General features: G+C 38.8%; 1 protein-coding gene across 6 annotated transcripts in view; it reads left to right on the top strand.

Annotated features, from left to right (window-relative positions):
- The window catches only part of Cp110 (Centriolar coiled coil protein 110kDa), a 446,477-nt gene that overhangs the window by 231,961 nt on the left and 191,481 nt on the right, over window positions 1-23,035 (top strand). For all 6 annotated transcript variants that reach the window (XM_067142187.2, XM_067142186.2, XM_068226427.1 and 3 more), the window contains one exon: window positions 3,267-3,317. In XM_067142187.2, the coding sequence (XP_066998288.2) occupies window positions 3,267-3,317 (51 nt within the window). The remainder of the gene's footprint in view (window positions 1-3,266; window positions 3,318-23,035) is intronic.

Genomic DNA, 23,035 nt, shown 5'->3' with positions numbered 1-23,035 from the left:
TATATACACTGACTGACAGAGCAAATGCAACACCAAGAAGGAGTGGTCAGAACTTTATGCCAATTGCAGGGTAGACTGACGTCACTGAGGTATGCTCATGATGTGAAATGCGCTGCTGTGCTGCGCACGTAGCGAACGATAAATGGGACACGGCGTTGGCGAATGGCCCACTTCGTACCGTGATTTCTCAGCCGACAGTCATTGTAGAACATGTTGTCGTGTGCCACAGGACACGTGTATAGCTAAGAATGCCAGGCTGCCGTCAACGGAGGCATTTCCAGCAGACAGACGACTTTACGAGGGGTATGGTGATCGGGCTGAGAAGGGCAGGTTGGTCGCTTCGTCAAATCGCAGCCGATACCCATAGGGATGTGTCCACGGTGCAGCGCCAGTGGCGAAGATGGTTGGCGCAGGGACATGTGGCACGTGCGAGGGGTCCAGGTGCAGCCCGAGTGACGTCAGCACGCGAGGATCGGCGCATCCGCCGCCAAGCGGTGGCAGCCCCGCACGCCACGTCAACCGCCATTCTTCAGCATGTGCAAGACACCCTGGCTGTTCCAATATCGACCAGAACAATTTCCCGTCGATTGGTTGAAGGAGGCCTGCACTCCCGGCGTCCGCTCAGAAGACTACCATTGACTCCACAGCATAGACGTGCACGCCTGGCATGGTGCCAGGCTAGAGCGACTTGGATGAGGGAATGGCAGAACGTCGTGTTCTCCGATGAGTCACGCTTCTGTTCTGTCAGTGATAGTCACCGCAGACGAGTGTGGCGTCGGCGTGGAGAAAGGTCAAATCCGGCAGTAACTGTGGAGCGCCCTACCGCTAGACAACGCGGCATCATGGTTTGGGGCGCTATTACGTATGATTCCACGTGACCTCTAGTGCGTATTCAAGGCACGTTAAATGCCCACCGCTACGTGCAGCATGTGCTGCGGCCGGTGGCACTCCCGTACCTTCAGGGGCTGCCCAATGCTCTGTTTCAGCAGGATAATGCCCGCCCACACACTGCTCGCATCTCCCAACAGGCTCTACGAGGTGTACAGATGCTTCCATGGCCAGCGTACTCTCCGGATCTCTCACCAATCGAACACGTGTGGGATCTCATTGGACGCCGTTTGCAAACTCTGCCCCAGCCTCGTACGGACGACCAACTGTGGCAAATGGTTGACAGAGAATGGAGAACCATCCCTCAGGACACCATCCGCACTCTTATTGACTCTGTACCTCGACGTGTTTCTGCGTGCATCGCCGCTCGCGGTGGTCCTACATCCTACTGAGTTGATGCCGTGCGCATTGTGTAACCTGCATATCGGTTTGAAATAAACATCAATTATTCGTCCGTGCCGTCTCTGTTTTTTCCCCAACTTTCATCCCTTTCGAACCACTCCTTCTTGGTGTTGCATTTGCTCTGTCAGTCAGTGTATATATTCTGAAAACTAAACGGCCTCTCCAAGGAACCATAGTTTCATCTATAAGCATTTCTTTCCTCATTGTCAAGGCATTCTCAAAATTTTAGTTTAATTTATCAAGGAGGGGTGAGATTCAATAAAGACGATCACCTGGTTGTTGGTTAGCTTCGTTGTCTGCGAAGTGCCAGAATCTTAAGAGAAGAAGGAAATGATCCCGTGGCATTGCCTGTCTAATAAGTCGCACATCATATTAGTCCTTCTTAGACCAGTATGAGTTAATAGTTGGGTGAGGAACAAGATCCATAGACATGATAATTCCTAGAAACTCCTTCATTTCCTCAACATTAGTTTCCTTCCATTTCAAACTTCTGAACTTGCTTTTCTCATTATGACTTTGTTTAAATTGATTGACATACCTGTTGGTTTCCTGAACCATCATTTCTAATAGGCTGCCATCTACGAAGTGAGAGTATATATAAATGGGCTGTCCCTTTTCTGACCGTAACTGAACCTTTGCTTCTCCTGGAAAAACAGTGAAGCCTGAATCATTCCTGATTATATCACACCAACTGCAGTCTGATTTAACTGATTGTGTTTTACTGTCACTTTCACTGTGGCTATCATGTACCTCTGCGTTGGTTCCAGAGGACACTGGTGAAGATGATGAAATTGACAATGAAAATTTGGGATCCTCAATATCACTACATTGGATATCTTCATCTCCTAAAAGATCCTCAATATGCGACTAATTTAATGGTTTCTCTAATCGAGATCTCCTGGTCATTGTGAAGAGTCCGAACTGGAACACTCTTTGGGTGGCTGAAAGTCTGCTAATCTTTCATCTGAAACAATTTACACACATTCCTTTGGTTTCTATGCTTATAGCTGAGAATAAGATGATGAAATCTGTATATAGGCCTAAGTAATGTTATTACCGTGATACTGCGTAGGAAAGATGCCCAAATGTATATCATGTAGTTACTTCACACGATGACAAGGGTATTCACACACTGCCACAACAGATTTCTGCCAGCCTATAACGACGGCTACAGCACGATAATACTCGATCAACAATGTATAGCTCCTATTGTTCACCACAGGTGAGCAGGACGTCTAGTAAAAATGCGAGGCACTGGTGACTCGTATAGCAAATAGTAAAAGCTGTATTACATCCATGCGTCACGAGTCACCCGTGCCTCATGGTGTAAGGTAGTTGTTAAACATACACCTATGCCACAGAACAACATAGATACCACCTGTGACTCGCTGTCGTACTGTTACGCAAAGTTATCACCTTAGCAGCATTGGAATAAAATGTGTACTTTTGTCCAGAATCACATTTTTGTGCTGTATGAGTCACATGTGACTCTCAAAGCAGGGAACGTGTTAATCAATAGAACTTCGGTCACACATTCGACAAGTGTCAGGCAATCTATTATTTTATATGCACAAAAATGAATTTCAAATAAACATACATGTGAAATGATACACCATTGCCCTTTATGAACTTCTCTGTGCAGAGAAGTACATAAGTCAGTCTGTCGGGAAGCTCCAGTAGTGAAAGTGCCAAACAGCACACTTGCTGAAATTTGCATGCGACTGCAGCGCCATTGCTACCTCTAGTGTATATTTTACTAACTTTATGACCTAACCTGTTTTTGGGCTCTACCTGTGACGTATGTGGGCATATTTGGAGTAAATCTTCTACAGGATATCTGGATGCCCAACCACTTCTTTCTGAATACGCACACCAGTACTGTCACAATAGCTGCAATGCCCCACATCCCAGGTATACAATGCAAACTTTCAAATTGAAAAAATGTCAGCAATGCATTTGCTTTATTTTCATTCCAGAATTCAATTCAAGCAGTCCAGCAGTGGCAAACCCAATTGGTCCAGAACGTGGTGAGTAAGCAGGAATTGGATATGTTCCTTGTTATGTTACACAAACTATTATAATCTTTCATCTTTGTTTTCAAGAGTGACCCCACATTTGTAGCTGAACATTTATGTCCACTCCAGGGCAGGATTGAGAAGCTTCACAATTCGGAAAACCAATTTCTCCAAATCTGTCTTAAGTCAGATCATTTCATTTTTCATGTTATCTTTTCTAAATTACTTACACTGGCTAAGTTCTTAAAATTCAGCATGGCTTCTTTCTTTTTTTTTTTTTTTTTTTTTAAGACTGCAACACCATTCACTGAAAACAAAGCTGAAAAATTTTAGTGCCCTTTTCAAAAAACTATTAGTAGAAGTTTGAAAAATACAAGCAACTGAAAAATGTATTCATGTGAAAGACATAATATCAAAGTTATTTTTCACTTCAAATAGACCTTCTTAGTAGTTCATGTCAAGTACGTGTTATGCTACGATAGCTGTTGAATCTGTCAGTACCGGGCGAGTAGGCCGTGTGGTTAGGGGCGCGCAGCTGTGAGCTTGCATCTTGGAGATAGTGGGTTTGAACCCCACTGTCGGCAGCCCTGAAGATGGTTTTCCGTGGTTTTCCATTTTCACACCAGGCAAATGCTGGGGCTGTACCTTAATTAAGGCCACGGCCACTTCCTTCCCATTCCTTGGTCTTTCCTATCCCACCGTCACCATAAGACCTATCTGTGTTGGTGCGACGTAAAGCAGATAGCAAAAAAAAAAAAAGAGAATCTGTCATTGACAGGTTAGTTTTTATACAATTGCAGCAATAATGCCATCTAGTGGAAATGATTGGCAGCAGAAGAAATAGAGCACACCTCAGATAACAAAGTTAATATAATGTTATTGTTGATCAGTTTTATGGGCATAGGACATTGCAAGCCATCACATTTAGTTTCTTTCCAGCTCAGCAGTTAGGACAACTGAGGTCAAAGAAGTCTTTCATTTCCCTTTCCTTTCATGACACCTTTTTCTTTTCCTCTTTGTAACATTTTCCTTCTCATTTCAGTTGACATTTTCATTGTCTTCCAGATCACATAGTTTTGCACCTCATAAAATCAATTCAAACATCACTGTTGCAAGGTAACTCATTACCCACCTTTATGTCTGAACAATATATCCTTGTTCACAGTAATTTAAATGAATTAATATATCTGTAATCATAACTCACACGGTAAAAACATGCAAGACACAAAAGATTAGAAATGTCATTTTCTACCATTCTTATTATATACAATGTAAAGATATCCAGAGATATTTGTAAGTTTTTGACAGATGTAATAATGGCAAATATCTCTGTTATTTTGCCTCATAAAGTAGAGACTAACTGAACATGAAAGATCAGAAATGATCATTTTCTCAACTTTTATTACATTGATCATATTATTAGAACCACTAGGTAAAAATTGGAGAATTAATGTTTAGATGATTATTCTTATGTTATGTACTCATTGTTTCTTTTTATTGTCAGATATTATTAAGTACACATTTCTGTAGTTATATTCAGCAATCAGTCCTACATTAAGAAGCATAATAATGTAAACTCTGGTCAATAATTGTGAAGTGGAACTGGAAAACGATATACGTGCCAAAATAAAATATCGTGGGAAATTGAAGAAAACTATATTACGTTGAAACTAATATGTTTTGCTACATATTGACAATTTCCAGGTATCATTTAGGTTAAAAGGAAGATAATGATATAGAACAGTATAGTACAGTCTTGCTCATTCAGACACAGAAGTGCAACAAATGTACAGTTTTCGGGAAAGATATAAGTTACATGTAACTAATCTCATGTTTAGACCCATATTGAAATTTGCTATAATATGCATATAAATTTGTATTTTTTAATTTTCTATTCCACCTTTTCAATACAATTGATTTTGTGTTGTTAGAGAAATTCATTTTGCTACAACAGTACATTAAAAGGGCATGTTTCGCTCGGTTTCGAGCATCCTCAGCCTTTGTAATTTATCTCAAGGTTAAGACCTGTCATTGTTAATTTGCTTATAACTAATTATATAATATATATATATATAATATATAATATATATAATTATATAATTATAACTAATTTGTACTTAATTATGATTCTAAGAACTAAGTGGTAAAATGCGTGAACATAGGAATTTGTAAACACAGTGGACAGTTTAACAATTTAAAATGACAGTGCTAAAATTAGGATATGCATTGATTCCAATAACATTGACCTCTAAAACACGGTAATATCTTCACAATAATGAGATTTGGCTAAAATTCTCAAGTTCTTTGTTTTTTAAAAGAATTCTTAGTTGACTTATTGTATTAAAATTTGAGTCGTAAATTCTATTAAAACTCAATAGTGTCTAAAGTTTAAAGTCTTAAATACATTGGAAATATTCTGCTTCATGTATTGGTTTGAGGCATGCTTCTGTAATCTATTAGTTGTAAACAGTAAAATGCAACTATTGGTAGTTTCCTCGAACTGGTCTTGATTTGACGAGCAGATTTTACATTAGAAGTAGTTCATTTTTATGAGAGCTTAGTCTAAAGGGACGTCAATCTGAGAATCTTGAGCTGTTGATATGTTTTCGACATTAAAATATTAGACTTGTAGACATATTAGACATGTCCCTCAACACCTTACGGATTTTTTCAACTTTATTTTTAGTGATTAGTTATTCAAGCAAATTGCCAACGAGACCAACAGATATGCTAAAGTCAAAATTCAGAAAGTGACACCACTTACAAGGCATTCGGCTTGGTGGGGTTGGACTGATGTTATCGTAAACGAAATGAAGGCTTTCCATGGAGTTTTACTGAATATGGCAATGGAGAAAAATGACAGAATGCAGGATTTCTTTTCAAGAGGTTGGTTAGAATCGTCCAGTTTTTTGTAGACTGTTTTAACCGCAAAAGATTTTTTTAGATATTCTGGGCTCTGCATATTTCTGCTCCAGATTCAGCAATCCATTTGAATCCTCAAGTTAGGTCTCGAATTTGCAAAGTCAAGTATGTTTTGGACTATATCAGTAAAAAATTCTTGGAAGTTTATGCACCACATAATTATCTAGCAGCTGATGAATCAACAGTGTCTTTCAGAGGCCGTGTGTTATTCAAGATGTACAATCCGCAGAAGCCTACTAAATGGGGACTCAGAATTTATGTAATATCCAATTCGACAAATGGATATGTGTGTAGTCTTGTCCCTTACTACGGTTCTGCAACTACAGAATCTCTGATTCGACCGGACTTGGCTTTCACAGAAAGAATCGTGCTTCAGTTAATTGCTAATGTTACAAATGCAACAGGTCAGTCTGGGTACCATGTCTACACTGATCGTCTCTATACAGGTATTACTCTGGCTGATGAATTACTGAAGCAAAAGATCCATATCACTGGAACAATTAAATTGAATTGCAAGCACTTGCCAAATGGGATCCGGAAGAAAAATCTACCCCTAAAGAAGCATGAAGTCAATTGTTTATGCATAGACACAAGGATGGTTCTGGGATGGCATGACAAGCGCACAGTACTGATGGTTTCAACATCTGGAAACAATTCAACCTCAGTTATTTTCAGAAAGAAGAGACACTGTGTTGAACAATTAGAACAGTTAGAAAAACCAAACTTAATTGTTGACTACACGTCACATATGGGAGGCATTGGTCGGACCACTACACATCAAGCTACGCTTTTGTAGTGAAAAGCTTGAAATGGTGGCGGAAATTGTACTTTTAGCTATTGGAAGTGGCAATAGTCAACAGCTTTTTGCTCTATAAAGATTACTGCATCACGAATCGCATGGAGATTCCTTCACACAAAACCTTCCGAAAACAGGTGATCAGCGAGTTGGTTGGCGAAGTACACAACAAAGGTCAAAAGCGAGGAAGACCATCTACTTCTGATGTTGAAGAATGTTTGAATGGTAAACTGCACATCATCAACAAGCTGCCTGGAAAACAACATAAAGACTGTTCAGACAGGAACAAGAAAGGTGGTAGAAAGGAAACAGTTTACTATTGCAAAACATGTTTGAGAAAACCTGGTCTTCACCCAGAAAACTGTTTAGAAAAGTACCACACAGTGAAAACCTACAAGGATTAATGTATTTTGTGTGCCTAATTGTAAATATATTCATGTAACATACTTATATTTTGTGTTAGATTCTTGTGCATTGTTCACATCCTACAGCTGTTCATAGTGCAGAAATTAATTAGGAGTGGAGCAGGAAGCATACGCTAAGGGTAATGGAGTTCAAAAGGTTAAAGAAACACAAGAAGTCTTCATCAAAGATGCTGTTTGTGAGCAAGTTCTATTCATTCATTCATTCATTCATTCATTCATTCATTCATTCATTCCAATTTGATGTGCATACCTTTAGCCAAAAGGAAATGCAAGAAAAAGGACTGTCCCTTCACATTAGTACTAGAATTGTTAAAGTTGAATGATCCGTAATGAACCTATGAAATAGTGTCTTCCTGAAAAAAAATGCAGATTGTAGTTTTAAAAATACTCCAGTCTCTGCAGATATAAAAACATTTCTGGTCTTCTCCAAGGCAAAGGAAAAATTGATGCTGCATTGACACCAGAAGTCTCCAGTATTGTTAAGTTGGAATTGTGGCATGTGATTTAGAGAGAGTGTTTTCTGACTACAAAACCATTTTAAGTGAAAGTAGGCACAAGTTTGTGTTAGAGCACCTTTTACATCATGCTGTGATTAAGTGTAATCAAGACATGAATTTCATTGAGGAATTTGAGCATTTTATTGTGGTATGATATGTAGTGATTTTTTTATTTTGATGCTGTTTGAAGTGTAACATTTATTTTTATAATTTAAATTTATTACCAATTGATATCACATTTATGTTTTTGATGCATATTTTAGCATTTTTAAAGGCATAATTATCCGAAGCCTGTTCATGACCAATTACAGTCCGTGCATTAATCCAGCAGCAGCTGGATATACAGCTAGATCTACTCCATGGATCCAAGGTGAATACAGATGCCTCTCTTTATCGCAAGTGTTTCCAGTACTTCGTTCGTCAGTATCTGGCCACACAATATATCTTTGCGGTTGGTTCTGAGTTCAGGGAAAATATAGGATGCTCTTTCATCTCCGATGATTTTAGCACGAAGATCTTGCTTCCTAATGTGTGCAGAATATATACTGCAGAGCTTTTTGCCATCTCAGAAGCTCTGCAGTTTGCACTGGGCGACGAGAGAGACCACTTTCTCATATGTATCAACTCGTTAAGTTCTCTGCAATCTCTTGACATATATTTCCTACAAAACCCACAGGTGTGGCAGATTCATGACCTTGTAGCCAGGTTGTGTGATGCTGGCTCCTAAACCATGTTGGAATTGTGGGAAATGAACTTGTGGATGAAGCTGCAAAAGAAGCGGCACTTCTACCATCTACACGTATGAACGTACCTTCTACGGATTTTTGTTCTCAACTACATTGAACCATCTTGGCATCCTGGGAATCGGAGTGGCCAACTGTCCGAACTCCCAACAAGCTGTGAGCAATTAAGAAGACAACTGCCGTATGGCGGTCCTCTTTCTGGCCTTCACGGAGAGAGACTGTAGTTTTATGTAGGCTGAGGGTAGGTTGTGGAAGATCTATGCACTCTTACCTCCTGAAGAGAGAAAATCACACACTGTGTTCTTGTGCAAAATTCACCGTGGCCCACATCCTCACCGAGTGTGCCCATATCAGGCCTAAAACGGAACCTTGGTCTGCAGGAGACACTTGGAACTCATACTAGCCGATGATGGGATTACTGCTGATCTCGGCATTTCACTTTATGTATGAGACGGGTTTGATCAAGGGCTTCAAAATTTCAAGTTTTCAGTGTTGTTTTTGGCTTAATTTTTTTTCTCTATTCCTTTTCAAATTCCTTTGTTTAATAAATAGTTATAAATTTATTTTCACCAAGTTCAATAGCTGCAGTTGCTTAAGTGCAGCCAGTATCCAGTATTCGGGGGATAGTGGGTTCGAACCCCACTGTTGGAAGCCCTGAAGATGATTTTCCTTCCCACTTCTGGCCCTTTTCTGGCCCATTGTTGCCATAAGAACTATCTGTGTCGTTGCAAAGTAAAACAATTTGTAAAAAAATAAATTCATGTTTGTTTCTACTTTATTTGTTCAGAGAGGATGGTTACCTAGTTGTACTTCCGCTGAAAACAACAGTTGCCACCACTACCACCTAATATGCTTTGGAAGAGATCTTCGTCTGCTATGTGACTAGATGTTCAGGATGGTCCCAGAGCAAGATCATCCAGTAACAAGACTATGCTTGGAACTAACAGAGCATCAGTGACATCGACAAAAATACCCATCGATATCTGAAGGTAGCTAGCGACTGGGTGGAGGTTCAGTATGACCTGCTGGTGAACTTGGCCAGATTTCAAGAAGGTAAACAGAGTGTTAACTAACCTGTGCGAATGAAAGGGAAGTTACCGAAGTTCCAGTCGCCGGGCAGCATTTCTACCTCGTTAACACCAGGATTAACGACTTAGTCTTAGGGAAGATAGGAAAACTTAAAAGGGTCCACCTTTCCAATACAAAAATGTTATAGTTTATTTATAACATGTATTTGCACTTGGAACTAGTTTCGACGCTGTTTGGCGTTATCATCGGCCAAAATGTGGGAAATAGGCCAGCATGTAGGCATTTATATTACACAAGGCGTTACATTAAACAATACACATCTTACAAGGAGATAAAAACAGGGACGAATATAGAAACAAATGAATCGTTGAGAAAGCAAAAGTTATACAGATTAAAAATAACCTTAACCACACATCTTGCAGTGCGAAAGTATTGTTCTTGAATGATTCCTGAATATAAAACACACGCGCACATTATAACATTTTTGTATTGAAAAGGTGGACCCTTTTAAGTTTTCCTATCTTCCATTCTCAGTTCAATACGGACAAAAATGAAATTCTTAGGTTTAAATTAGTCTTAGGGGTTTATTGGTTTCCCTGAGGGAAAATAATGGTCGTCTATTTAGACCGGCTTATGCCGGAGTTACTTGTGATGATCAGCTTTAACTCCTCAAGCATGACATTGTAAAATTCCGGACTGTACCCAACATTGTACTTTATTTCTAGCCTCCTCCCAATGCTGAGTGTGGTATCGTATGACTTTTGCTATAATTTCCAAACAGGCAGAAGAAAAATGATCAAAAATGCATATTAAGAATAAGATATTACATAATATTATAAATATATGCTAACCTGATTATCCCTGGACAGCTACACATCAATACTGTGACTATGTTTAGTAGTCGCCCCTTGTGTTCACATTTCTCGGCGTATTATCACAAATTATGTCATCAGTGTCACTATCTTTACTGGAAGTTATAGCAAATTCATCCTCCATATTACTCTCACATTCTGAATTACTTTCACTGCCATTATTAATGATTAAATTAGCTATTTCTCCATCAGCAACAACTCTGCCAGCACCAAACATGTTTACAAACAAACTTGAAATGTGAACAGAGTTTTTTAAAAAAACTCTGGAGATATGCAACATTTCTTGGCAATAACAGATAGCTTGGCTTATAGCCGAAAGTTGCCTCTTCCTGCCATCTTACGATAAAGAAAATAACTGTTACAAAATCCTCACAGTGTGGATGTTTCATATATCACAGCGTACCATTGCGCTGTACATGCTGTGACCGTAGAAGACCAGTGGCACACGTGGGCATGGCGGGGGGCTTAAGGAGGGAGCATTGTGACAGTGAAGCCGTTCAAGGCAGCCAACCCGTGTGGGTGGGAGATGCAGGTAAAGAATACACCCACGGTATCCCCTGCCTGCCGTAAGAGACGACTAAAAGGGGCGACCAAGAGATGATGTACTTAGAACCACAAGAATACTTTTAATTAGTTCCATTACGTGAGAAACACCATCAGTCTACATTACTTGCGGCTAGTACCACCCTTATTACAAGTAATGAACTTCATTCTGGTTCCGTATTGACTTTAAATATCAATACGTGTATTGAACAGGTGGACCTTATACAATTAAATTCTTTTAGAATGGCTCTGCTTTACCTAAGAGTAGTACCATTAACTATCAAAGGGTAGAGAAAGGTCCACCTATTCAGTAAGTTACCATTAAATTAATATTATATGTTATATTATTGGTACTAGTTGCGACCTTGCTTCATTAGGTCATCTTCAGCCAATGGACAAATTGGAAACACATGCATACATGTAACCACCACAGAGGTGCCAACTGTTACGGACTGTCGGTAATTGTTACGAATTTCACCTCATGATTACAGCATTACGGTCAAAGGGCAAATTATTACGGAAAAGTTAACATTGTTAAGGAAAAAATCTGTAGAGAGAAAGAAAGGAAGGAAAAATGTTCAGTCCTTTCAAGCATTTCTGCTAAACCCTCCTCGTTTCATTGCTTGTGAAAATCATCGTGAATAGACGAGTTTCATTCATTGTAATGACTGTCACAGTACTTATTTCGGACAGACCGGTAGATCATTCAAAATCAGATACACAGAACACGTAAACGCAATCAAATACAGAAAATTTTCCGCAGTAGGTCAACATATAAACGACTATAAACACAAATTTTATGGCTTAGACCACGATATAGACATCATTGAAATAATAAATAAAGGCCCTGTACTTGATTTAACTGAACAATTTTATATTTCACTTGATCAGTGCCATAATCCAAACTTTAATCTCAATGACCTTTCTGAAAAACCCATGATTTTGTTTGATACGTTTATTAAAATATTGAATAATCTTAAAATACCCAAAAATCAATCCATCTTCAAAACTATACACAACACACTTACATATTACCCCTACCGCCGTCCGCGCCCACCTGATTATAGCCCCGCCTCTACCACGCTTCCCCTTCCTCCCACTTAGAAACTCCACCCCTCCCCATCCCCTCCGAAGGTCTGTCCCTCGACATTTAGTCTGTCAGTTCCTCCCCGTTACATCTGCTATCAACTTGGCACCTGAGGTGAGTCTTCTATTCCTCTTCCTTTAATAATATATTTTTTCCGGGTTCATGTAATTCTAAATCGCGTCTCATTTCTTATAGGTTCCGTCTTGGTTCAGGACCTTTCTAGATCAACTTATGTATTTACAACTCGCATCATAAGAGCCTTTCTTCAAGTACCAATTCAACAAGAACCTCGGCTACTTTACTATGTTCAACCTACTCCTTAATACGATATAAACAAACATATCAGAGTACAAACCGATATATAGAACTTTCCAATGGACACTTTGCTTGTCAATATCAACTTGCAGTGACAACTAATCCATTGGTTACATCGGACAATACATTAAAATTCTTCATTTGTTAAGTCCAAGTTGCAGCCCCATTAGAATAATTTTACTTTTTAATGTGCACTTATTCATATGGAACACTCTGACTAAGAGTTTGTTCACTTCTTTTAATGTCAAACATCGCCATAAAGCCTTATGAAATGAATCCGACTGTTCAACAGATAGAAGCAACATAGATCAAAAGCTGACAATTGTTTTTCGCTACAAGTAGAATTAATTTCTTTTAACTAGTCATTCTTTTAATTAGTAGTACTAAGGTGTACACCCAATAGAAAAACAACCATTTTTATCTCACTGACAATCAGCTTGTATATATAAATATCATTTTAGCTTTATCATGTATATTTCTTGAACTATTATTGTGATATTACTATGGGAGTCATGATCAATGTATTTTGTCTTTGTGTAATTTGTTCTTGGCTGATGATGACATGGAATTTTGTCGAAACCGGTACCAGATGTACAAAAAACGTGATGATTTAACAAAAATGTAAAATTTTCGCGTAATATATAGTATTGAAAAGGTGGATATTATCTTTTTCTTTCTTTAATAGACGAGTTCTACTGTACTCTGCTCTTCTCCGCTATAATGTTGTATTTGCAATATTAAGTGTACCTGACAGTTGACAAGAATGAGACAGAATTGAGGCCTAAATTAAGCACAACTACACTCGAATCGCTTATGGTTCAGAAGATGAAAATGTGATCACAGAGGGGGGCTTCAAGAAAACTTTTACTGAAAATCAGCTACTGGGTGTGAAACAAGCTACAAGGAATGTTTTAAGAGTTAGTGTGCAAATGTTATTGTGTAATATGATATACTTCAGAATAGATCGCTGTTGATAGGGGCAAAGGGGGTGAGATTATGGAGAAGGGAAGAGCGTGCTTTGAACATGACTGGAAAATTTTCTGGCGTGTTGGAGGCTGATTACTGATAATCCACTTCAAAGTTTGGCACCTCTGCCACCAATAAAAATTACAAATTGGTTTGTATCAAGTAAAGTTTTAATCTAAAACAGTGATGAAATGTCAGACTACACATTTAAAATTGGAATTAAAATAACACATTAAAATTGTTGTGGATTATGTTGTTGGACTATGCCAATGTCCTTATAATTAACAAGTATTCTTGAGTCTTGAATTGATCTTGGGGCTGATATTCAATATTTGCATAGTGGATCCATTTGATCTACAAATTATGCCTTATTGAATAGAATATATGAATAACAGTTTGTATAGCTTTGAAGGGGGCGTTTTATCATCGCCATAAGACCTATGTGTGTCGGTGCGACGTAAAGCCACTAGCAAGGAGGGAGGGGGGCTGTTCACAACTTGAATAAGTGGCCTTTCCATCATATGTAATGATCTTTGTTATAATTCAGTTTGAAGTGAATGTCTGAAAAAGAAAAACAATATTTGAATTTATTTTGAGAAAAGAAGAGAAGCTGAAAGATTGAGATTAACATTCAGCTATACGAGACTCGCCACCATGTTCCCTATAATTTATGTGCACACTGCACGGACACCATCATCAAACAGATTGCCAAGAGGGAGCAGAGACTTATCTTATGTTGGCAGGGGTTGGAGGGGGGATGTGTGGGGAGGGGCAGGTAGGCGGGGATGAGCAGATTGGTGGACTTGGCATGTCTTTCTTATGCTTATACCTTGCATATTTGGGAATGATTATGTCAAAAAGAATATTAGGTTTTTCACAGATTTCATTATTATTATTATAGTTAGGATTAGAGTTCTGTTCTAAACGAATGTAACAGTTCTCCAGTATGTTGAGCATGGTACCCTTCTTATCCACTTTCAATATGCTTAAATCTTGGTGAATTGATGTAAAACTACTCTGGCAGAAAAAAAAAAAAAAAAAAAAAAAAAAAAATCCAAACACCAAGAAGGGGTTGTGCTAGATTAACGAATGTTGGTAGATGTGTGATACATCTTGGGGATGACACTGATTCAAATTTCCTGCAAATCGCATTAGCGAGGTTCTAGTAGTGGCCCCATGACATTGCACATCAGGTTTGCTTTAAATACGGGTTGTACAGTGTGAGAGCGTTAGTTACGTGTGAGATTGGATGTAGTGACTGTGAGTGGTTCAAGAATGCCTTTACGACGATGAAGAGGTCAGTATTAATAGCTCACTGCAGTTGAACGAAACCATATAATAGGTCTATGTGAAGGTGGATTTTCCTTCCGCGCTATTGCAGAATGACTTGGCAGGAATGTCTCCAGTGTTCATGCGTGCTGGCAGCAGTGATCATGAGAAGGTACACTCGCAAGAAGACCAGGCTCCGGACGTTTCCGTGGCACCACCGAGAGGAAGGACCACTGTATTCGGCATATGGCTGTGGCACATCGGACTGCATCTGCAGCAGCGATTCGAGCGGTAGTTGGCACCACAGTAACGCAACAAACTGTTTGAAATCAGTTACTTAAAGGACAGCTCCAAGCCAGATGGCCTGCGGCATGCATTCCACTTACCCCAAACCACCGCCGTCTGCGACTTCAGTGGTGTCAAGCAAGAGCTCATTAGAGGACAGAGTGGAGGTCCATTGTCTTTTCTGATGAAAGCTGGGTCTGCCTTGGTGCCAGTGATGGCCGTGTGTTGGTTAGAAGGAGGCCAGATGAGCGCCTGCATTTGACCTGTCTGTGGCGTCGGCACACTGGACCTGTACCGGGAGTTCTGGTCTGAGAAGCAATATCCTATGACAGCAGGAGCACTCTCGTGGTTATCCCACGCACCCTGACTGCACATGTGTACGTCCATTTGGTTTATTCAACCTGTTGTGCTGCCATTCATGAACAGCATTCCTGGGGGTGTTTTCCAACAGGATAATGACGCCCCCTGCCGCTGTTGTAGCCCAACGTGCTCTACAGAGTGTCAACATGTTGCCTTGGCCTGCTCGATTCCCCGATCTGTCCCTAATAGAGCATGTATGGGACATCATTGGACGACAACTCCATTGTCATCCACAACCGGCATTAACCATCCCTGTATTGGCCGACCAAGTGCAAAAAGGCATGGAACTCCATCCCACAAGCTGACATCCGGCACCTGTATGACACAATGCATGCCCGTTTCCATGTGTGCATCAACAATCAGGCTATTACACCGATTATTAATGGACCAGCATGGCACATTTGCGATGGCTAATCTCGTGGGGATATTAACCTGTAGTCTTGTACCTTCAATCAATTTAATATGTAATCTCGTCAAATATATTGCTAAAATTTCCGTATTCTAGATTCCTTATTTCATGATGTTTGGATATTCTTTTTTCCGCCAGTGTATGCGTAAAGTCTGCCATGTGCTGTGCCATGGCAGAGAACCGATTATATTTTGAAGCATTAACGTGTTCCATGTATCTTATTGAAAAACTACATCCTGTTTGTCCTTCTTATGTAATTTTGCAGCTATTACATTGTAGTTTGTAGACATCTGATTGATTTAGCTATTGATTGTATAACATTCAGTTGGATTATACTAACCATTTGATTTGGTTTTCTGAAGATACGATAAGATAGCTGTTTGGACTGTCTAGTAATGCTAAAGTCTAAATAATTTAGATTCTGGTGGGATTCAGATTCCAGTGTAAAATTGATAAGTATGCGGATCTAGATTATTTAAACTGGATAAGGTACAGGCCGCATTTCTAAGGTCTTGATTCAATGTAGCCAGAACATCGTCAACATAGCGAGCCCAGTAACAGATATTATTGAATGTGGGATTGGTTAAGAATTTTGTGTATTCTAAATTATCTAAATAAATTTTTGCCAAAATCCCTGAGGCTGGCAACCTCATGGCCAAACCATTCTGTTGGCAAATAATATTATTAAAACTGAAGTAGTTGTCATTTAGGACCAATTTCAGAATGGGCATAAATTCCTGGATTTCTTGTGTGGATAAATGACTATACTTTCTTAACATGTTGTATATTATATCTATGGTTTCTTTTATAGGGATACTTGGATACACGTTCTTAATATCAAAAGAGTGTATTGTATGGTGAGGTTCAACTTCAAAATGTTTAAGATTTTCAACTAACTCTAATGTGTTTTTAATGGACTTGTTGGCTAGAAACTTAAAGACTGGTGTATGAACTGTGAGATTTTGTATAGAGTGCTCGGTCTATAATTAATGATAGGTCATTTTTATTGGTGGTTATATGTATGCGTGTATTTCCAATTTGACCATTGGCTGTAGAAGACCGAATGTAGCTAGGTCAAAACTAGTACCATTAATATAATATATATTAATTCAATGGTATTGAATAGGTGGACTTTTCTGTACCCTTTGATAGTGATCAGTTGTCAACGTGGACCATAATGAAATTCATAACTTATGAGTTGTACCATTATGTGAAGAACAACATGGGTCTATGTTGCCTGGGGTGGTACTATAATATGTGATACACAGTGGGTCTACATTGCCTGTGATTGGTACCACTATGTGAGTGACACCATGAGTGTACGTCGCCTGTGATTAGTTCCACTATGTGAGGAACACCACAGGAATACCGGCACCCGTGATTAGTCCCACTATATGAGGAGCACCATGGATCTGCGTTGCTTGTGAGTGGTGCCCTCATGTGTGAAACACCATGGGTTTTTGTTACCTGTGAACGGTGCCATTATGTGCGACATACCATTGGTCTACAATACCTGTGATTAGTACCACCATGCGAGGAAAACCATGAGTCTAAGTTACCTTTGATTAGTTCAACTATAGGAGGAACACCATGGCTTTACCAGTGATTAGTACTATTACCGAGCTCGATAGCTGCAGTCGCTTAAGTGCGGCCAGTATCCAGTATTCGTGAGATAGTAGGTTCGAACCCCACTATCGGCAGCCCTGAAAATGGTTTTCCGTGGTTTCCCATTTTCACACCAGGCAAATGCTGGGGCTGTACCTTAATTAAGGCCACGGCCGCTTCCTTCCCACTCCTAGCCCTTTCCTGTCCCATCGTCGCCATAAGACCTATCTGTGTTGGTGCGACGTAAAGCAACTAGCAAAAAAAAAAAAAAATTAGTATTATTATGAGGGGTTGGTGACCTGGATTTTGGATACCTTTGGAACTTAAGCATCATCTTCAAAAATAAGGAGTTGTGAATTGGATCCACTGATTGTGGAGTGAGTGAGTGTTACAGTTGTGAAGTAGAAAACTCAAATGCGAGTGAACTTATGAGTAACTATAAATAGTACTTAAGTAAATTTAGTGATTAGTAAAACATGCTGCTCCTCTGAGTAGTGATTTTTAGTTTTAAGAATCCTGATAGCCCACCACAACACTATTAACCATGTTACTTGGTGTTTTAAAAAAAAAAAAAAAAAGGAATCTTGTATTACTGAATTGTTGGATGCTGGACTGTGAATCATGGATTAACCTCTTTTGTAAACCTTCAATGTTAATGATTTAAAAATATTCATATGAACCATGTGTAGAATGCTCAATATATGTACTGTGGCAATAGATTTTATTTAATACCCGGGCTGAGTAGCTCAGGTGGTTAAAGAGTTTCCTTTCTGAGCCCGAGGTGGCAGGTTCGATCTTGTCCAAGTCCGGTTGTATTATTGGAGGGGGTGCTGAAATACATCAGCCTCAGCCTCATGTAGTAAGATGTATTGACATGTGGAGGAACTTGTGTGGGACAAAATACTGGTACCTCAGTGTATTTGAAAACTGTAGAGGTAATTAGTGGGACATAAAAACTTCTTCTTCTTCTTCTTCTTCTTCTTCTTCTTCTTCTTCTTCTTCTTCTTCTTCTTCTTCTTCTTCTTGGTTCGAATCGGCCTACTTTGGACCACACTTGTTCAACTGTTGGACTTTGATCTTCACCTAGTATTGGCACATTTTCTGCGGGTGTAACTCCTTTCTTTCATCAGTCCAGGGGGTACCTTTCTTCCGAGATTTTTCCTGAAATCCATGGACTTTCTTCAGGGTATGTCGTACAGACCGTCTGTCTTGAAGATCTGATATTCCCAGTTCTTTAACGTCCTTTTCAGTTTCTGTCAGCCAAGTGGTACGGATCTTCTTGTTCTGCCAGAAGATGAACAGGCAGTTGGTCAGTCTTTTGGAAGGCAGTCTTACCATATGGCCTTAGAAGGCTACTCTCCTTTTCCTAGCACAATCAGAGAGCCTCTCTATGTGTTCGTAGAGCTTGGAATTCTTCATCTTTCTTTACCGGACTCAAGATCTTCCTGAGAATTCTCCTCTCTCTGACTACCAGTTTCTTCATCAGACCACATCGGTTCAATGAAAGACACTCCATGGCATAAAAGAGCTTCTGGTCATATGACTGACGTGTAGTGCTTAAGTTTCAGATTGCGTGATAGGCACTTTTTTGTTATAAGTGTTCTTTGTCAGTCGACAGGCCAGTTCCAACTTGTTGACTCTTATGGATAATGATGCTCTTTCTGATAAGTTGGGATCAATCCATTCGCTGAGATACTTAAAATTTATCAGTCCTCTTGATTTTTCCCTGTTCTAGTAGTATCTTTCTGCTAGCTGCTTTGATGTTGGTGAAGATCTCTGTTTTCTCCAAAGACACTTAAAGACCCACATTGGCTGCCTGTCTTCTGAGGCAATTGATCTGTATTGTTGCTGTATCCAGCGAATCGGCAATCAGTGCCATGTCATCAGCAAAGGCCAGGCAATCTACAAGCAGCCCTTCCGTCCTATGACCCAGGTATATGCCACTCTGGATACCCAAGTTGGTCAGTTCTTTGCGACATTCTCTCACAATCTTTTCAAGGACACAGTTGAAGAGAAGTGGGGAAATTCCATCCCCCTGTCTCACCCGTTTTAATATCGAAGCTTTCCAAAACCACACCTCTAATTGTAACCTTGGAATGGGTGTTAGTCAAGGTTCCTAGAATGAGTTTGTAGGTTTTGTTGTCTAATCCCAGTTCCTGGAGAATTTTATTAAGTGTTTGACTATCAGCGGAGTCGTAGGCCTTCCAAAAATCAACAAAAGTGACAACTACCTTGCGGTTCCTTATTTAGGAGTATACAAGTAAAGTTTTATGGTTGAGGATCTGTTCAGTACAGGATCGACTCTTCCTGATGCCTCCTTGATATTGCCCGAGTTGGCTATCCAGTTAACTTTCTGCCCGTGTTAGTAATGCCTTGGAAAATATCTTGTATGTTACCGGGACGATAGAAATCCCATGGTAGTTGTTGAGGTCAGTATAGTCTCCTTTCTTATGAAGGGGATGAATCAGAGCTGAAGTCCAATCAGGCGGTAATTTCTCTTTTTCCCAGATGTTCTGTATTGCCCCCTTATTACCTGGCTAAACTCAGCCACTGAGCGAGAGATCCCAAGGGGGAGCGTTCATTCATGGTTTTCTAATTTTTTAGAGGCATTTAAGGGAAAAGGATTGACGAACAAGTACAAAGAATAATTTTAAAACAACATTTCTGATATTTATTCACATAAACACCTTTTGAAAGAAAAATATTCTTGCTGTATATTTAAAATTTTTACAATTTCATTGTGTAATGTCTTCTAGCAGTGAATTTACATACATCAAAATGATCTTTGTGGATGTAGACAACGGTTAGGCTCTGGAAAAAAAAAAAAAAAAAAAAAAATGTGAACTTAGACTAGGTCTTTACTGCCTTTAAAAATCAAAATTTAAAATAAGGGCTGAGTCTCCTATAACTCACATTAGTATTTACAAAATCAGCTGGCAGTTATCTCATTTATTATTACAGAAGCAAAGTTGAACTTGAAAATTCCACTTATCCATTAAAGATTTACTACGTGGTCATTTTTAACTAATGATCAGTTACATTACTTTCAAGGTAGGTAACACTCGCTTACAAAATCAGTTGAAGTCCTATTGAATAAGAGTCTACTTCAAAGTCACAATCATTTAATTATTATTATTATTATCATTAATTGTCTTTGAATTATTTGATAACATTTGTCTCTGATAATAACATGATCGTGTTCACAAATCGGTGTATTCCATTTGTCAAATTCTCAATTTAATCGTGACTCACTTGCTAAGTAAATTATTATTATTATTATTATTATTATTATTATTATTATTATTATTATTATTATTATTATTATTATTATTAGTATTATTATTATTATTATTATTACCTCCTTGCCTTACAAGTTAACTATGTCATCTGTAGACATTTAATTTCTATCTGCACAGCATTTAAACTCTTTGAAAATCAATTATAAATCAATTGAAAAAATTGATTATAAATCCATTGAAAATTAATTATAAATCATGTGTAAATCAATTGAAAATTCGTTGATAGATCACTTATAAATCATATGCCGTTTGCTGATTTTTAACTAAATGATCTTTTGACTAAATCAGCTTTAAAAGAAAATAAATTCAAATCTAGTCTTACTTGAACCTAATCTCAACAAATTTTTCCTTAAAGTACACTTTAATCAAATCAACACAGTGGCAAACCAATGCTGGAATAATCTGAGTCATCGCAATGAATGCAGGACCAGATTAAAGCACAATGTAAAAATGAACACTTGAAAATATTGCTAACTACTTCATTCATTCATGGGTAACACAAATTTTATGTACATTATTTACATACGAATCCTGAGTTAATTGGTTATTCCATTATTTTTTTAAACATGGTTGGGTCAGTAAGATTAGGTAGATGAACTTATGTCCATTAGCATAATCATCTTAATTAGTGACCAGTGATCGAATTGGAGTTATCACTTCCATTGAGTCTATCATTTAAGAATGACGACGATCCATCTAAATTCCAGAAAATCATTCGAAGATTCCAATAGAATTAAATAATCGTCACCATCACCTGGGTTATCAAGTCGCAAATACAGAGTCCGTGAGCCTCAATCAATTTATTATTATTCCCTACACTCATGAAATGCCTTCAACACGTGCTCAACATTTATTACAGCTCACTGTGTTCCAAAGACACAAGCAACTAATTATTCTAATTTTATCCCTCAGGATCACCAATATTCCAGGCACAATTATTAACAGAGCACATCATAATTATATCATATTCGAGAATGTCATAACTCAGTTTATGGCTCACGACCATTAGATCACTTATTAATCCGGTCTCACACTTGAAAATTATTATTATTATTATTATTATTATTATTATTATTATTATTATTATTATTATTATTATTATTACCAATGATTATTAAGTCTATCAGTCCTCTCGAAATTGTCATAAAAATGGATGACACGATCCTACAGAATTGTAAGTAAAGCATGGATGACACTCAATTCGACACTACTTCTCAAAATTTAGGTACGAGTCCATATCACAATATTTCAAATATCACATGTAAATTAGGTAAAGTTTAACGCGAGGTCAATGATTTTTACAAGTAGAAATCCTGCACTTGAGAAACCATTCAAAAGATCAACTACAGAAACTACCCTAATAGAGTTCAAAAATTTCAGTACACAGGTAATTCGTCTACCTTGCCACCTTTAAGAATGGAAAATGGAAATAAATCAAAACTATAGCAAATACTAATAGACTACGATCTAGGGAAGAAAGATCACCTAGTCGTTACATAGATGAGAAAGATGTTATACAAAAATGGGTACTGAAATGTTAGCTGGTGTTCAACTCTTGGCTGAGGTCCAATTCATTCCGGCATTTCCCAATCGTTCATCTTCTCCATGCTAGAATCACCTTACATATTTAGCAGCTCATGGAGACACAGCAGTTGACGTCCCACAATGAAATTGTGGTTATTCTTGAAGAAACCAAATTCATCTTGAGGTAGTCAACGATCCATTGAGCTGGGTCTTCGCCACGTGCACATAGAATTAAGGTGTAACTAACACAACAGGCATTAAAATATGCACACACCAGTCAAAATGTTCACTAATCGCGTGGAGAAATAAACTTAACCTGAATCCTCTAAATTTTCAGTACCACTCGGTGAAGTTCTATTTTGAATTACTACAGTCACAAATAGCGGAGAAGATTATCGTCCGTAGGATTTAATTAAGTTCCACGTGGTTCGGCGAGCAGCAAGTACGTAACATCAGCAGATCAGAGCAGCGCAGAGAAGAACAAGTAAGAGAAAGATTTAATGTGCGCACAAAGTTTTATACCTTTTGGCTCAGGGGTGTGGCATTTTCCACGACGACCATTGGTTCACCAGTGTCTCTTTTAATTGCCTATGACTATTCCAGAAATTTGTAAATTGACGTGCTTGCTGGTCAGGCACGCGCGCTGTAGCCTCGGGGAACCTGTCCGCCGTGTGATCTTCCCCTTCACTCAGTTGAAGATTGGATCAATACTTGCTCCTTCTGAACCGGTAAAAACCAGCCTGGCACACTAACACGGCTCGCTGAATGACAAAATCCAGCTCTT

The sequence above is a fragment of the Anabrus simplex genome, chromosome 2 (assembly GCF_040414725.1).
Source record: "Anabrus simplex isolate iqAnaSimp1 chromosome 2, ASM4041472v1, whole genome shotgun sequence".
In the NCBI taxonomy this organism is placed as follows: Eukaryota; Metazoa; Arthropoda; class Insecta; order Orthoptera; family Tettigoniidae; genus Anabrus; species Anabrus simplex.
Note: the sequence above shows the minus strand (reverse complement) of the source record. Positions and strands in the feature narration are given on the sequence as shown.